This window comes from Musca autumnalis, unplaced genomic scaffold, assembly GCF_047663935.1.
Source record: "Musca autumnalis isolate F117 unplaced genomic scaffold, ASM4766393v1 scaffold_3, whole genome shotgun sequence".
NCBI classification, from domain to species: Eukaryota; Metazoa; Arthropoda; class Insecta; order Diptera; family Muscidae; genus Musca; species Musca autumnalis.
Genome location: NW_027411866.1, coordinates 150,667,900 through 150,685,902, shown reverse-complemented (window position 1 = coordinate 150,685,902; position 18,003 = coordinate 150,667,900). Strand labels below are relative to the sequence as shown.

The 18,003-nt window shown below is 41.1% G+C and overlaps 1 protein-coding gene across 4 annotated transcripts in view; it reads right to left on the bottom strand.

Moving 5' to 3' along the window:
- Positions 1–18,003, bottom strand: part of Rab3-GEF (Rab3 GDP-GTP exchange factor) — a 271,271-nt gene that overhangs the window by 97,116 nt on the left and 156,152 nt on the right. For 3 of the 4 annotated variants that reach the window (XM_073974856.1, XM_073974857.1, XM_073974858.1), the window contains exons 2-5: positions 9,651–10,015; positions 8,892–9,450; positions 8,447–8,808; positions 8,250–8,376 (exon numbers count right to left, since the gene is read on the bottom strand). In XM_073974856.1, the coding sequence (XP_073830957.1) occupies positions 8,250–8,376; positions 8,447–8,808; positions 8,892–9,450; positions 9,651–10,015 (1,413 nt within the window). The remainder of the gene's footprint in view (positions 1–8,249; positions 8,377–8,446; positions 8,809–8,891; positions 9,451–9,650; positions 10,016–18,003) is intronic. The other variant, XM_073974859.1, reaches the window with a different exon arrangement.

Sequence of the window (18,003 nt, the reverse complement as noted above, 5' to 3'; positions counted from 1 at the left end):
CCAAAACGTGGACCTATATAACCCAACATTGGTAGGAATATTTTTTGGCCTCTGGAGACACAAAGTACCAAATTACAACCAATTCGGTGGTAAAATGGGCCAAATATCTTAAAAATTCCTTAAAACGACGACGCGTCACGCGTCATTTTGTATGGGGGCTATACGAAAGCGTGGACCTACATAGCCCGCTTTCAATACCAAAAGCCCTACATAAATATAACATATTTTCCCAAAATTTCATCAACCTACGTCAATCCGTTCGGACGCTAGAGTGATTTCCAGAAGGACAGACGGACAGACGGACAAATGGACAGACGGACGGACATGGCTATATCGATGTAGAATTGCACGCTGATCAAGAATATATATACTTTGTGGGGTCTACAATGATTATTTCGAGTAGTTACAAACGTAGTGACAAACTTAATATACCCCCATCCTATGGTGGAGGGTATAATGATGGAAAATGCACCATGTTGCCCGGATTTTGTCCACACTAACCATTTCCATTGCACGCCTTGCACGCTGAAGGTCGTGGGTTTGATTCCCAAACATTTTTCAACGGTGGCAAAATAGCCCTCAGTAATGTTGGCAACATTTCCTGAGTATTTCAACCATGTAAAACTTCTCTGCAAGTGGTGTCTTAGGACACGCCGTTCGGACTCGGCGATAAACTGTAGGTCCCATATCATTGAACTATGAATCGGGGTGCACTCATTGATATGAGAGAAGTCTCCCTGTCCCCTCCGGGATGTTTGTGGAACAATTATGACCATTTCCATTATTCAAAAATAATGAAATTGCTCTTTTTAAAGTGATTTGGTTCAAACAATGAATTACACTGCTCAACAAAATTGAAAAAGTTGAATGTTTCAGATGAAGTTGCAGTTGTTTCTAGATGAAATCGGCGAGTTATTTTCAAATCCGGTGCCGGTTTTTCTCCATCAGCTCTTGTTTTTGAGATATAGCTCAAAACCTGTTTTTACGAGTTTAACCCAGACTTTCGTTATTTTCGGATACAAACAAATATTTTTTGTGGGTTTTTCGACATTAATGTATTAAGGAGATGTTGTACGCTCGATACAAATCTTTTTTGAAATAGTTATGGTGAGTATATATCAAAAAAATATAGAAAATATACGACGGACCTTGTAAAAATTGCTTATTTTGAGTACTTTAAGCTATAATTACGTCATCGGGGGAAGTTATAGGATCTCCATATGGCAATGCGGATATGCTTAGGGTGTCTACTATATAGTCCAGTATTCAAATATATAATATAAAGTTCATACCGCCCATGATTCGACCATAACCTAAAAATCATCATGAAGACTGCTATTGAAAAGTAAATGGCTTATGTGGTAATAATATCACTGGTAAATTATTTCCCTTTAGCAGTCTTCATGGCGATTTTTAAGTTATGGCCGAATCATGGGGGCTATGAACTTTATATTATACATTTGAATACTGGATTATATAGTAGACACCCTAAGCATATCCGGAGTACCATATGAAGATCCTATGACTTCTCCCGATGACGTAATTACAGCTTAAAATACTCAAAATATGCAATTTTTACAAGGTCCGTCGTATATTTTCTATATTTTTTTAATATATACTCACCATAACTATTTCAAAAACGATTTGTATCGAGCGTACAACATCCCCTTAATATATTAATGTCGAAAACCCCACAAAAAAATATTTGTTTGTATCCGAAAATAACGAAAGTCTGGGTTAAACTCGTAAAAACCGATTTTGAGCTATATCTCAAAAACAAGAGCTGATGGAGAAAAACCGGCACCGGATTTGAAAATAACTCGCCGATTTCATCTAGAAACAACTGCAACTTCGGTTGAAACAAAAGTCCTGTTGACCAGTGTTATTGATCAGAAATTCCAATTTTATGGATCTCGAAAATCGTATGTTTCATACTTATGCTTAAGATTGCTTGAAACAAGTAAGAAAGTATCAGTCAGCTGTGCCGACAGAGATATATCCTCAGTCTCGGACGTAAAGAAAAGAAGCAAACACAATACTTCTGACGTTTCCAGGGACTTTTTGAGGTTTTGAGCCAATTTCAAAGGAAGTATGGATTTGCCCCGAAAAAATTTGCACCGTTTTAACATGTTGCCAAACATTTAAAAGAAAGAGTGTGGGAGATTTCTCCTTCGACGGTTATCTTACGTACTACCCATTGTAGTTGGTATCGGCAGGCTTTTTGAGATTTTGTGCCTTTACCTCAGGAAGAGTGGACTTGCCCTACCAAAACAATTTGCGCCGTAGTAACAGAGCCTTCAAGTAGAACTTTTTGGAAATAATAAAAAAAATCGGGATGAGCTGTTAAGCTGCACTATTCCTAAAGTTTGTGTTGGAGGTACCCGAAGGACTGGACCGATATAGTCTATATTCCAATCTGATACATGACTAGATGAAATAATACGATGTGCAAAGTTTGGACCAATCAGAAACTTCCTGCGGGAGTAATCTTGCCAATTTTCCATTTTAGTTGTTGCCGTCATGGTTTCTTGGAGCTTTTAAGACATTATCTCAGGAAGTATGGACTTGCCCCCGACAAAATTTGTACCGTCATAAAGGGGGCCGTAAAGACAAATTGCTGAAAAAATTCAAATCGATCTGGGAGGACCTCCAAAACTTCACTTTTTCCGAATTTTGTGTGGAACCTGTTCTATATCATATGCGAAATTATGACCGATTCGGTTATTCCCTACGAGAGTTATCGTGCACATCATTTTAGCGATAATTGTTGAACTTTTGTGGGGAAGGTACCGGAAGTTGTGGACCACCAATATGGTCCATCTTCGAACTTAAAATAATTTTAAAAAAATCTCGAATACCCAATTTGTTACCTTATCGGTGGCTTCGTTCGAAAGTTATAGTGCGCACCAGCCAGCAAGCCCAATGGCTGAGGGTATAAAAATGGGACTTTAAAATAGAAAATATTCTTTCGCACTTAAATAAAACAGAATAAAAATCCGTCGTTATAGTCCATGTTTTTGTTGTTGTTGTAACAGTGTTTTTTTATTATGTTTGTATGTTCGTTCCTTTGTTCAATCTGGCTCTGGGTCTATCTCCAGTTCCAGAAAAATGACTGCTTCGATAGGATGTAGCCACAGATCTACTGGAGTTAGATGGTTAGGTTTGGCGGGGCAGTTGAAAAGGTATTCTGTGTCATGCGGGCCATGCCGCATAATGGGCTGATGTCTTGCACGACGCGATCGATTTCCGCCCAATAGAATTTAGGCGACTGCAATATCCCGAGCGTAGTTGAGCCAGAACTACTCTGGTTTGTCGTGGCAGCAGACGCTCTTCAGCTGCGATAGATGGGGGATGTACTCCGAGTACTTTATTCACACTATAATTGCTTAAGGCCTTGGCAACTGCGTCCGTGCGAATGCTATTCAAACCTGCTTGATATGCTTGTTGACCTAGGGGTTCTCTTCTGTATCGTTGGACCTCTCCCTCTAGAGCATGGATATCCTTCCTGATCTGCCTGAATGTGTCGGGCCTACCCGCAATATGGTGATTGGGATGGCTCACCCGGTAACATCCAAGCAGGTACAGCAACGAAAGCATCTCATTGTGTTGCTTTACTGGAAGAATCTTTGCCTCCTCATGTAGATGGTCCACTGAAGATTTGAGGAGGCATCCTGTTGCTGTTCTCAGGGCGGAATTCTGGCAAGTTTGAATCTTTTTCCAATTCGTATCACGTAATCTCGGGGACTAGACTGGAACCGCATAGCTTACCACAGACCGACCTATCGCGTTATATGTGGTCAACAAGGTTTCTTTATCGACACCCCAAGTGCTGCCGGCTAGGGACTTGAGGATCTTGTTCCTACTTTTCAGCTTGTCGAAGATAGCTGTGGCGTGTGCGCACCATGTGAATGTAGTGTCGAATGTGACCCCTAAAATTTTAGGGCAGTTTGTGGTCAGAATTCTGCTACAGTCGACCACGACATTCAACTCTCGTCCAAATTGCGCTGTCCATGTGGTCAACAGAGTGGCTGTAGATTTTGTGGCGGAAATCTGCATATTTCTCGTATGGAAAGAGTTGGTAAGATCGGTTAAATAGTTGTTCAGTCTCTCACATATGTCATCAGCAGGGACGTACGCAGGATTTCATTTCGGGGGGGGCCCAACTTGACCAAAAATTATGAAATTAAAAAAATTTTGTGTAGCGTTACGTAAAGTCATTTTAATGGGTTATGGCCACTTATAAGAATCCATTTTCATGCATTTGTTTAAGAAATCTATTAAACCTTGAGTTACTTTCTATTTTTTTTTTTTTTTTTTTTTTTTTTTTGAAAAAATCTTTTTGGCAAATGCCCGCCTATAAAGCACTGTTTTTACTAAAGCAGTTCACGGTACCCACTGTAGTTTGAAAAGGAATAAACCGATCAGCATATATTTTTGTGGGATCATTACGAACCTAATAATCTTGTCCATTATCGAAATGGAATTAAAAAAAAAAACAATTTTTAAAAATTTTGAAAAGTTAAAATCGAAATTTCGATTTTAACAAAAATAAAAAATGTAAAAATTTGATATTTTTGTTGGACTCCGTCAGCAGTTTTTTAAAGACTCTCTCGGTTAATCACATGCTTTATGTGTATAATAGTCCTACAAAAACATATAAAGACCGGAGCATCCGTTTTCGAGCTACAGTGGGCACCGCTTTCAAAAGTGCCTCTTCGAGGAAAAGACGTTTTTAGTTTCTATGCTAGATACAAAACACAATAAATGTTTCCCTTCGAAATCTCATATCTCGGTAAATTTTTGTCCGATGGACTGGAGATTTTGACCCATATTCTATTCTACATGTACTTTAAATTGAGCCAAAAAAATTAGATTTTTCGAATTTTATATGAAATATTGATACATAGCATATAAATTCAATAGAAATAATTCATAATATTTAGGATACAATTCTAAATATTTACAGAGTAGGATATTTAGATTTGAAAATAGAATATAATCATATAGGTCCACGTTATGGTTTATCGCAGAATTTTACAAACACAAAGAATTGCCGTTATCTCTGCTATAGCAAGATTTTCACTATTTCGATGATCTTAGCTTAATTTTTAAGAATATCGTCTGTCGTTGATATGTTTCCAAATAAAAACATTAAGAAAAATTTAACAGTTTTGGAGATATGGTGCGAAATGTATACAAATTATGGAATTTTTAGATATATTATAACATTTAAAGGCAACAATTGTACTTCCAGTTCATTATTTCTCCTCTCGATAGTTACCGCGCACATAAGCTATTTTGTTGGTCACCGTAGTATTTACATTTTTGTCAGGAAGCATGAACTTGTCCACGAAAAATAGGATATCGCTGTACACAAGACTACAAAATGTCCAAAGGATCCTCGAACAGTCTTTAAACTGCAATTATGTTAGACTTGTATGAGGGACCTGAAGATGTTGTCCAAAAAAATTCTCTTGAAACTTGATGTACTTTTGGAAGTTAATTTGAGAGTGGAACTAGGTAGTCCAGACTAGGTTCTATTTTAGACTGCATCGGTTAGTCCCTCCGACCATTTTAGTTAAAATTTTTTAACTTTTATGGCAGAGGTACCGATATAACTTAAATTTAATTTGGACAAAACATTACGCGATCCATATCTTGGACCAAATCGGTTGATCCGTTCGAGAGTTATCATGAGTTCCAACCTGCCAGACAAACAGAGATACAGACGGACGGACGGTGGTAAGTACTTCCATCTTGTCTGAAACGAATATCGTCCAAACATATGTGGAGTCTAAAATCATTATTTTGATGAGACCTATTTGTTTCGTATCCTAGTGTATATAATCTCGTAACCTTAAAGTCTGAGGCTACAATTATACTTCGGTAATGATAAAGAAAAAATGAAGTGACGCACAAAAATTCATTTGTCTTCATTATTTTCTCATACTGTTTAGCAGCTAATTTGTCTAAAATAGGATAACAAAATTTTGGCGATGCTAGTAAAACTAATTTCTAAATGGCTTTCATGATGTAGTCCACGAAGGACCGACTCTTCATACATTTTATCCAATAGACATTTTTTCATACACTTCCATTCCCACAATACTCAACTCGTTATTTTTCTTGTTACAGAATGAATTTTAAGCTTCGAGAGCTATATATAGTTCGAATATGACATAAAGTTGGAGTATATTCATTATGGAATTCGCATTTGATAGTGGAATGATATCACATGATGAAGTAATTCAGATTTCATTGGAAGTTTCTCTCAAAAACAGCATACAAACAAAAAAATTTCAAATATTTTCTTACAAAACTTGTTAGTGATGAACATTTTCTGTTCAGAAACTTAAGCAAAGTATAAGTTTTAATTTGAAATCTTCAAACATACAAACATTTTTATGAGAAAAAAATATAATAAGTAGTTACAGTAGCTTAACAAATTTTGTTCGACCAAACCATTTCGGGGGGGGCCCGGGCCCCCCGTGCCCCCCCCCCTGCGTACGTCCCTGGTCATCAGTATAGGTACCCGACGCCAGGATCGTGCAATCATCCGCATACTTTACGATCTCGATGCCGTCTGGAGTGGGCGGAATACAGGACAGGTAGAGGTTAAACAGTTCCGGAGATATCACCCCACCTTGGGGGACTCCCTGTTTCACTTTACGGGGTTTGGACTTCTCATTCCTAAATTCGACGTACGACTGGTGCCCACACATATAATTGACTATCCGGAGGGTTGTCTGCTCGATGTCCTCAAACAGCGTGGAGTGCCTGACTGTATCAAAGGCTTTTGATAAGTCAAGCGCCACCATCATTGTTCTATCGCACGGCCGTCTCTGGTTGAGTCATTGACAAATATATGTGGTAATGGCGTGCAGCGCAGTTGTCGTGCTGTGCTGCTTACGGAATCCATGCTGATGATCGGCAACTTGATAGCTATTTCTGATACTGGGGAAGATTAAGGCCTCAAGGGTCTTTGCTAGGGCGACAAAAGCGGAATCGGCCTGTACGATTCACTTTTGCTGGCATCCTTGTCGGGCTTTCGTAGTGGGACCACCCTTCCTATTTTCCAGACTTCGGGAACAATGAGGGTAGATAGCGACAAGTTGAGAAATTAAGTGAGATACTTCACTCCCGACTCATCCAATTGCTTCAGCATTACCATGGAGATTACATCAGGGCCTAAGCCTGTTAACTTCCAGTGTCAGTTCCCTGATTCTGGGGTCATTGGGGTTGGCACGACGAAGCTCATCACGCTCATTTGGGATATGGCTAGCGGCTGCAGCAGTGATGATGTCTCGGAACGTCCTTTCCGTTACCCGAACATCAGAAGGATTGGGCAATTCTCTGAAGCGGTGATTGGTGAACTCTCTGAAACTCGCCCAATCAGCTTTCTTATGATTGACGAATGTGCGGCGTTCAGAGGTGATGAAGTCGGGTGGTCTGCTAATGTAGACAATTATGCGGAGATGGTCTGATCCAAGGGAAATGACGGGTTGCCATGTAACGTCATTTGTCAGACCAGGTGACACGATGGTTATGTCTGGCGAACTGTGACACTCTCCTCTAATTCTAGTAGGAGCGTCCTCATTGACCGTGCAAAACGTATAGCTATAAATCTGCTCAGCCAGATTTAAATGCAGATTGCGTTAGGATAACGACAACATCATTGGGCAGGAAAGATTCGATTAAGTTCTTTGGAGAAAGGAACTATTACATATAAAATCGGTTGATAAATTTAAAATCCTCAATGAATAACTGAGTTTAACAATGGACCAAAAGAAATGAGATAGAAAATATCTATTTTTTAATTATTACAATTAAAAAAGCATAACAAGTTGCCAGTAAAACCAAAACGACGGGACAGCAACGCGGGTCCGAGTCTGCTAGTTTTTTTAATAAAATCTTCTTTATTCCTTATTTTTTATTTAATAAATTAATTTCAAATTGTGCAATAGTTTTTGTTGTTCAAACATTTATTTGTCTAACTGTATATGTATGTACGTTTCTTTAAATCAGCAGGGGGTTTCTGGGTACCACACGAATGGTTTTATTAAATTGGCTCAATATTTTAAACATACAAATTTAATTGTTTTTCTGTTTTTAAATTTAATATTCTTATAATTTTTGACAGTTGTTTTTTGTTGAATCTATTGTGATTGTTTCCATTATTTTGACATCCAGAAACACACCCTCGAATTACGTTCCACCAAAAACAAAAAAAGACATTTGAAATAACTTACCTGTTTTAAATGATTTTTCAAAATTGTACCCTCTGGCTCGGGCAAAGGAGGAATTTCTTCATAACCACCAGAAGGCGGTGTAAGTTTTGTTGAATCCAAATCCACAACCCAAATATCATCGGGAAGCCTAAACATAAAATTATTCATCATTAATTAATGCATATCTAATATACATCACGAACCTAATGGGTACTCACCTAAAATTCTTTTTATAAACTAAAAATGTGGCCGGGACACCAATTACAAATGGCGTTGGCGCCAACAATAGCTGTTCGGCACAACTTAAACATGTTGGCAACAATGGTATAACTGGAAACATATATTCCAATGGATATAACATTGTTACAAATGCCATCACGGACATGGAGAGGGCATTATAGTCACGCGATTGAAACAACACCTTATTCTCTAACATTATCAAGGTCCAAACCTTCAGACATGTCTCCACGCCGAGCAACTCCAATGGCAAATGTAATGGGAAATCAACCAAAGAGAAGCGTGTATGGTCGGGTAGGGCAAACGTCAGAGGTTCATGGACCGATGGAGAGAGAACACCAACCTGGAAAAAAAGAAATAATGGAAATACAAATATTAAGTTGGACCCTACTTTTTGCTCAATTATTCTTCCACTACAGGACTTACCTCAACCCTTGTTGATCCTGGTATAGGAACTGGTGTTGACAACAATCTCAAAATCCATGTCTCAATTTCTTTGACATCATGCAACATTATCGACGAAGTTGACTCCGTTGCCAACCCCGTCAACACTGTCCACACATTGTCTTTGTATTGTTTTTGAGAGGCACCCAAACGTTTGGGTGACGATGACTCATTACAGGCATCGATTATCTTCTTCAAAATGAACAAACATTCACGAAACGTTGTAAAGAAGGGATGGTGGGAAATGATGCATAGCGATGTCAGAGATTGATTACGCAACTTTGTACGTTTTCTTGAGGCACGCGGTGAGGGTGAATGACTGCCGCCAGACTCGGAGTCACCTGAGGGTGCCATTAGACCTAATTTAGGTACTTGCTGTTGTGTGTATTGGCCACCATGAATCCCACCACCACCACCAGCACCACTGCCACCATATTGGCCATGCTGGGTATCGGAATCTCGGCGGGATGTCATTTCACGGTCTGAATCACTGGGTGCGACGTTACTTCTGTAGTCGCTAGAAGAAGTTAGAAGGCCGTAACTATTAAGAGAATTATATCAAAAGTGCAAAATGTTAAGCGCTACAAATGGTACAAGCGAAATTAAATATTTACAAAAGGGGTAGGGGTATTTTTGTACTTATAGGAGGAGAGAAGAGATGGATAGTTAAGATAGAAACTACAAAGCATTTAACCAATTCATTGAAAAGCTTATATGATAACTGGCCACATTTATACTTGCCTACTGAATGCCGAATCCGAACTTCGTTCCATACTTTTACGCCATGATTCTCGACGAAATGCCGAACTACGTCTACCCCTTCCACTTTGTGCTGTGGGCGTTGTACTATGTGCTTGTGCCTTATCAGCATTCGGTTGAGGTTTGTCGACGGGTCGATAGAAATTCACACAAATTCCATAGCGTGTCTTACCCGAATCCTTATCAGTCAAAGCGAACACAAACGAGGTCATATCACGTATAGCTGATCCCGTTCTTCGTGGCCCAACTGTGGTACATCCTTCTGGTTGACAAAAATACACCATATCCAAGGGTAGGGGAAAGTCGGCATGATCAGATGGTGGATAACGTCTCAATAGTTCGGGAATCTGAAAAAAAGTAAGAGGTTTTGTGGTAAAAAAGTGAAAATTAAATTTTTGTTTCGGTTGGGCATAGAAAATATCTGTCTAAGGTTGATGAAGAATATGATGAGTCACAATGAAGCTTGAAAATGTTGTCAAATGGTGAAACACAAAAAGACTAAAGAATAATGAGACAGCAAGAGCTAATGAGTTTAAGACAGTTTATTCTTTCCTGTTACTCCTTTTGGGATTATACATCGTCATATTAATCGATTAGTTGCCGTTGTTTTTTCATCTTCCCATGTAAGGTTTTTTGTCTTAGTTCTTGGGTTATTGTTCCTCGCCAGGTGTTTCTTGGTCTACCTCGATTTTGCGATCCGTGGGGATCTATTTTTACTTATGATGTTGGGCCAGAATATCCTACATATGATCCTTAGGCATTTGTTTATGAATACCTGTGCATTTTGCGATACAAGCTAGGTTTCACTGCCGTATGGCAGAATCGATTTTATACACTCTTCCAATATTTGAAGCTTGTTTTTCCTGGATATATGTGCGATTCTCTCTACACCTTGCAGTCGTCCGAGTGCTCATCTCGCTTTGTTCACGTTGAGTACGTACGTTTCTGTACCACCAGAAACTGTCGAAGCTGGTGTTGTTAATTCCCGTGGTCTTAATTTTCCTGATTCTAACATTGCAAGCCAGTCTCTCTATGTCTTCTAATATTTAACTGCATGTTGGATATTTTGTGAGAGAGAAGACATATATTATCCGCATAATCTAAGGCTTCGAGTTGTCGTGAGAGACTTCATGTTATGCCTCTTCTATGCGAGTAGGCTTCATTCATTATTTCATCATTTAGAATTGTGGAAATTGGGTGCCACCATGGTGCAATGGTATGTATGCACACCCGCCTTGCATGCTGAAGGTCGTGGGTTCGATTCCTCGACCAGTCAACATCAAATTTTCAACGGTGGCAAAATACACCTCAATAATGTTGGCGACATTTTCTGAGTATTTCAGCCATGTTAAACTTCTATTCAAGTGCTATCTTAAGACACACCGTTCGGGCTCGGCGATAAACAGTAGGTGCCATATCATTGAGCTAATATGAATCGGGGTGCACTCATTGATATGAGAGAATTCTCCCTTGTCCCGTATGGGATGTTTGTGGAACAATTATAGAATTGTGGAAAGTAGGTATGACAGAGGGCATGCTTGAAGGTTGTTACACTCTGATAAGTTCCTTGTCTCAGTTGGTTAAGGACATCTGGATAGAGGAAAACATCCTCATTCCTTAAGTCGAGCTAAGAATAGATTTCTAAAAGCGCCGATCTTCCACTTTAGTTTGATGTCATGTTTTCAACTCTTTGAAAGTTTTTTACCTTCTCTTGTGGGGTATAACGTCATTAACTCGTTGTTGTTGTAACAGCATATGATATGTTTGTAAGTTCGTTTTGTTTTATCTGACTTTGGGTCTATCCTCAGTTAGGAATGTGGCAGCTTCGAAGAGTTTAACCTTCATCCTTCCTTGCCCTATAGGAATTACGACGGCGTAGTTAAGCCAAAACTACTTTGGTTTGTCGTGGCAGCTGACGCTCCTCAGCTGCGATAGATGGGAGATATACCGCATTCACACCATAGTTGTTTATGACATCTGCGACTGCATCTGTTTGAATGCTAATCAAACCTGATCTAAAGTCTCTCTCCTGTAACGATGGGCCTCACTTTCTATATCACGAAGATCACACCTAACATGCCTGGAAGGGGGAGGTTCCTATTAACCATTTGGGGATATCGATGGTTTTCTGGGTTACACCCAAGCAAGTGCTGCAACGAGAGCATGATATTGTGTTGTTACACTGGAAGAATCTTTGTCTCCTCATGTAGATGGGCCATGCGGAAGTATCCTGTTTGCAGTTCTCAGGACGGCATTCTGACAGGTTTTAACATTTTTCCATGGCGTTGCACTTAGGAAACCACCGTGGTGCAGGGATAAGTACGTCTGCCTTGCACTCAGAAGGTCTGTGGTTCAATCCCCTACCAGAACATCAACATTTTCGGCGGTGACAAATCCCCTCAGTGTAATGTATGCTTACATTTACTGAGTATTTCTGCTATGAAAAATTTCTCCACAAGTGGTGTCGTAAGACCAGCCGTTCTGACTCAGCGATAGAAAGTAGATAACATATGTATCATTGAGCCAATATGAATCGGAGAGCACTCATTGATCTGAAAGAAGACGTCCTTGTCCATTCGGGAACGTTGTGGGAATATATCATATTCGCGGACCACACTGGTGACGCATAGCTTACCACAGACCGACTTATCGCGTTACATGTGGTGAACAAGGTTTTTTATCTACACCTCATGTGCTGGTGGCTGGGGACTTGAGGACCTTGTTCCTACATCTCAGCTGTGGCCTCTAGAATCTTGGGGTAGTTAGTGTTCGGAATTCCGCTACCATCGAGTTGACATTCAACTCTGTTCTCACCTCAGCAGTCCATATCGTAAACAGAGTGACCGTAGAATTAGTGGTGGATATTTGTTTTTTCCACTCGTCAAAAAACGTGGTAAGATCGGTCAAATAGGCGTTCGGACTTTCACAAATGACATCAGGGAAAGTACCCGAATTCAAGATCATACAATCATACACATACGATCTCAGTGCCGTCTGGAGGGAGTGTAATACAGATGAGGTAGAGGTTAAACAGTTCCGGAGATATCAGCCCACCTTGGGGAAATCCATGTTTCACTATACGGAGCTGGTATATCTTCTTCCTGAATTCCACATACGATTGGTATCATCACATATTATTGATTTCTTACGTTGCATACCTGGTCAGTGGGTAGACTTCTCAATGTCCTGAAAGGCTTTTGATAAGTCGAGCGCCACCAACACTGTCCTATCGCATGACATGTTCAGAAGTTGAGTCCTCGACCACTGTGTGTGGCGTGATGGCGTGCAACGCTGTTGTCGTGCTTTGCTGCGAGGGAGTGTAATACAGATGAGGTAGAGGTTAAACAGTTCCGGAGATATCAGCCCACCTTGGGGAAATCCATGTTTCACTATACGGAGCTGGTATATCTTCTTTCTGAATTCCACATACGATTGGCATCATCACATATTATTGATTTCTTACGTTGCATACCTGGTCAGTGGGTGGACTTATCAATGTCCTGAAAGGCTTTTGATAAGTCGAGCGCCACCAACACTGTCCTATCGCATGACATGTTCAGAAGTTGAGTCCTCGACTACTGTGTGTGGCGTGATGGCGTGCAACGCTGTTGTCGTGCTTTGCTGCTTACGGAAACCATGCTGATGATCGACAACTATACCTGACGCAGGAGAGGAATAGAGCCTCAAGGGGCTTTTCTAGGGGCGACAAAAGCGACTCACCTTTGCTGATATCCTTGCATGGCTTCAATAGCGGGACAGTTTGGGAACTTTAGTGAGATACTCACCACCCGGCATCAGGGCCCAACGCTTTGGATGATTTAGCGTTCCTGCTGACATTCGCAACATCCAATCCAACGGCGGCGGGTACTCTTCTCTTCGCCCTGGCACTCCTTTGGTGCTTGACAAACTGCGCACCTCTTTGGATCAGCCAGCATATAGTCCCGAAACGTGACTGAGTTCATATCTTCCTTCTTTCCAAGGTTCGAGAGTGACTTAACCGTTGCCCACAATTCACTTATACAGGCTCCAATGGTGCAACTCTTCAGATGCTTTAGCCACTTGTTCCGCTTAAGCTCACCCACTAACCTATTAATTTCCCTCCCTGACTTTGGGGTCTCTGACTTTGGGGTCTCTGACTTTGGGGTCTCTGGAGTTGGCATGACGAAGCACATCACGTTCATTTGCTAATCCCATCGCCTCTGCTGGAAAATTTGGTCTCACTTCGGGTATTTGACCAGCGGGTATATGGTGAGCGGCTGCACCAGTGATTATGAAGGGTTGGGCAGATCAGAAGATTCAGATTCAGTAATGATGAAGTCGGGCGTTCTGTTAACGTAGACAATTATGGGGAGATGGTCTGATCCAAAAGAAGCGACGTTTTGCCAGATGACATCATTTGTCACACCAGGTGGTACGATGGTTATGTCAAGCGTAATTTGACACTCTTCCCTAATTTTGGTAGGGCATCCTCATTGACCGCACAAAACGTAGAGCTATCAATCTGCTCAGCCAGTACTATAACCCTCTGTTCATTTCCGGGAACCGAATGTCACAACTCAGAACTGAGCATTAAAATCCCCCAAGACCAGTCGGTTATGACCCTCCAAAAGCGGTCTAATGCTGGGCCCTACAAACCTATACGTTAGGCAACTCTATCTCGGCAGTACCACACCTGACTGCTACCATGTTCAGCCAGGCTCAAGAGAGATATTTGTTTATTAAACAGAATAGTGCAATAGGAAAGCTAATTCCCGACCTCCACTTCTGGTGCGATTCTTCCTCAGTACGTTATAACCTCCACAGCACTGTAAGTTGCAGTTTTATTTACCTTGGTGTCCTGCACCGCCGCGACCATGATAGTTTTACGACCCAAGAAATCCACTATTTCCTCGATCTTACTTCGGAGTCCATTGCAATTATATAGCAAAAAAGGAGACATTTTCGTGGATTGGAACAGCAACGGCTTGTGTTAAGTTCTGCATGTGCGGCTGCTGTTCGGGGGACTGCGGGGTAGTCGCGTAATCTGATGACGACAGCAACAAAGTAACTGTCGAAAAAAGTAACTGGACGAATCCAGAACAACCCCCGAGATGCACCTACTCCGGGATATATTCCATCTCACCGATGTTTAAATGTGGTGGATTGATCCTGGGTTTTCCTCCGTACCGGCATGAACCAAAAGAATCCGGAGGAGGCATTCAGCTCCCAACACAGAAAAACCGATACAAATACAAATATGTGTACACTGAGTTTGCAGCCGCTGGCCGGAACAGTGTTGTGTGGTTCCGTGTCAATCGGGTTTTGAAGAATCCGCCGCCGTAGGATTGATCCAACTATGTGTGGGGACGTCAGTCATTTGTGGAATTCAGAAATAAGGAGTCAAAGACCTGTAGTTTGAAATAGAGAGTTCATCAACGCGGGTTAATACCTCAGAGCCTTTCTGAAATCCACCCTCTCCGGACGACATAGAAGAGATCGAAATGTATGCGGAAGATTGAAGGATCGCGCCTTTGGGTCTTATCGTCTTTTTATAAATTAAATATCTACCAGTAAAGGTTCTACAATCGACACAGATTATCCCAAACCAGAAAAAAAATTACATACGAGAGAACATATTTGCGTTGTTACAACTACAAGTAATGAGCATGACAACTTAACCCACTCAGCGCCGCGCATTTTTTTTTTTTTTGCGCGAAAACTTAAAATTGTATAATGAAAAGATATTTTTGAGACTTTCACTTTCGTTCACCCATATGAACGTTAAAAACTTTGGTTTGGGCGTCGGTTTAGTAACACTCCCCTAGAAAAAACAGCCCACTATGAAAAAACGAAAGAAAAGAAAAACAAAGCGCAAACGTTTTAAAGACCATGATCTGCGAATCTGCTCCTGGAATGTTCGCACTGTTTATAGAGAAGGTGCAGTTTACGCATTGGCAGATGTACTTGAAAAGTACAAGGCCGACATTACTGCCCTACAGGAAATACGATGGAACGGGAAAGGCGGCACAACAACACCTAAAGGTGACGCACTGTATTATAGCTGCCATGACGTAAAGCATGAGTTTGGTTGCGGAATTGTAGTTAGTCGGAGACTAAAACATCCCCGTGAATGAAAGACTCGCTGCAATTCGATTAAAAGCAAAATTCTTCAACATCAGCTAAATTTGCGCTCATACTCCCACTGAAGACAAGGACGAACAGACCAAAGATATATTTTACGAGCGCTTAGAAGAAACTTATGACCGTTGCCATTAAAATTATACTAGGCGATTTTAATGCCAAATTGGAAAGGAGAATATCTTTGGCCCAACATCTGACAATGGTATGAGGCTGATAGACTTTGCAGCTGCATGAAACATGGTATGTAGTTAGCAGTACCAGATTTAAGCATCTCGGTATTAATAAGGGCACCTGGCTGTCGCCAGATCAAAGAACAAGAAATCAAATTGATCACGTTGTGATAGATGGAAGACATGCATCAAGCGTGTTGGATGTACGATCGGTCCGAGGTGCAAACAAAGACTCGGACAACTACCTTGTTGCAGCAGAGGTACGTACCAGATTAAACGCAGCTAACAAAGTGCGAACAGACGCAACACAGAAGTTTGACATCGGTAAGCTGCAATCACAACAGATAGCCACAGCATATTCCACTCAACTGGCCCAACTGCTTAATCAAAGCACTCCTCGTCCCGATAACATATCAGGACAATGGCAAAACATTGCCCACTCCATGCACACAGCCGCAAAATCAATACTTGGATACCAGAGACCTCCACCAAAGAATCCATGGTATGACCAGGAGTGTCGTGCTGCTACCGAAGAGAAAAATGCGGCATATAGGGCTACTTTACAATCAGTAGCAACGCGTAGCGCACGAGAGAGGTATTGGGAGAAAAGGAGAGAGGAGAAACGTCTTTTCCCCAGGAAAAAGAGAGAGATGGAAAAGCGGGAGTGTGAACAAATCGAGATGTACAGGAGACAGAATGAAGTCCGAAAATTCTACCAAAGAGTGAAACATCAAACTGATGGCTTTGGAACTGGCACATCCTCCTGTAGAGACCAGCAAGGTAATCCGGTAACTGATACAGATAGTGTGCTAAGTATATGGAAAGAGCATTTTTCCAAACTGTTGGTATCCAATAGTAGCGAAGTCGACGAAGATACCACAGATCCAATCCCAGAAGATGGTATTGAATGTATACCACCCGACCAAGATGAGGTAAAGACAGCAATAAACCGGCTGAAAAATAATAAGACAGCAGGAGCTGATGGCCTACAAGCTGAACTGTTTAAAACCGGAGGCGACACGCTGATAAGGTGTATGCATCAGCTATTTAGCTGCGTATGGCAGGAAGAACGCGTACCCGACGATTGGAACCTGAGCATACTGTGTCCCGTTCACGAGAAAGGAGATAAGACTTTATGCTCCAACTATAGGGGCATAAGTCTTCTCCCTATCACCTACAATATAGTGTCAGGGATATTGTGCGAACGACTAAAGCCCATAGTCAACGAAATAATTGGATCATACCAATGCGGCAAATCATGGAGAAGACCCAAGAGATGCAGATCGACACCTACCACCTTTTTGTCGATTATAAAGCAGCCTTCGACAGCTACGTTCAAATCCAAGCCATGTCTGAATTTAGTATCCCCGCAAAGCTCATTCGGCTTTGTAAAATGATTCTAACTGACACAAGATCTTCAGTTAAAATAGGAAAGAACCTCTACGAAGAGTTTTGTACTAAAAGAGGTTTCAGGCAAGGAGACAGCCTTTAGTGTGATCCTTTCAACATCCTGCTAGAAAAGGTTATACGAGAGGCAAACGTCAAAGAAGTGGCAAAATCTACACCAATAGCCACATGTTACTTGCTTATGCTGATGGTATAGACATCATGGGACGATCAGTAAAAGAAGTAACCGGTACCTTTATGAAGGTGGAAGGAGAATCAGCTAAAGTGGGTCTGGCGGTAAACGGTGAGAAGACCAAGTTGTTGAAGTCGATTCCTATAATTCTAACTTCGTATACCTCGGCACCGTCGTAAACACAACAAACGACATCAGTTGTGAAATAAAAAGAAGAATTGTATTGGCCAACGATGCTACTTTGGCTTAAGTAAGCATTTCAAAAACAAAGCCACAACTCGTCAAACAAAAATAACGCTTTACAAAACACTGATACTACCCGTGCTGATGTATGGTTCCGAAGCCTGGGTACTTGCGCAAGCAGATAAGGCAGTGCTTGGCGTGTTTGAGAGAAAAATTCTTCGAAAGATGTACGGGCCAATCTGCGTTGACGGTGAATATCGACGTCGTATGAACCACGAGCTGT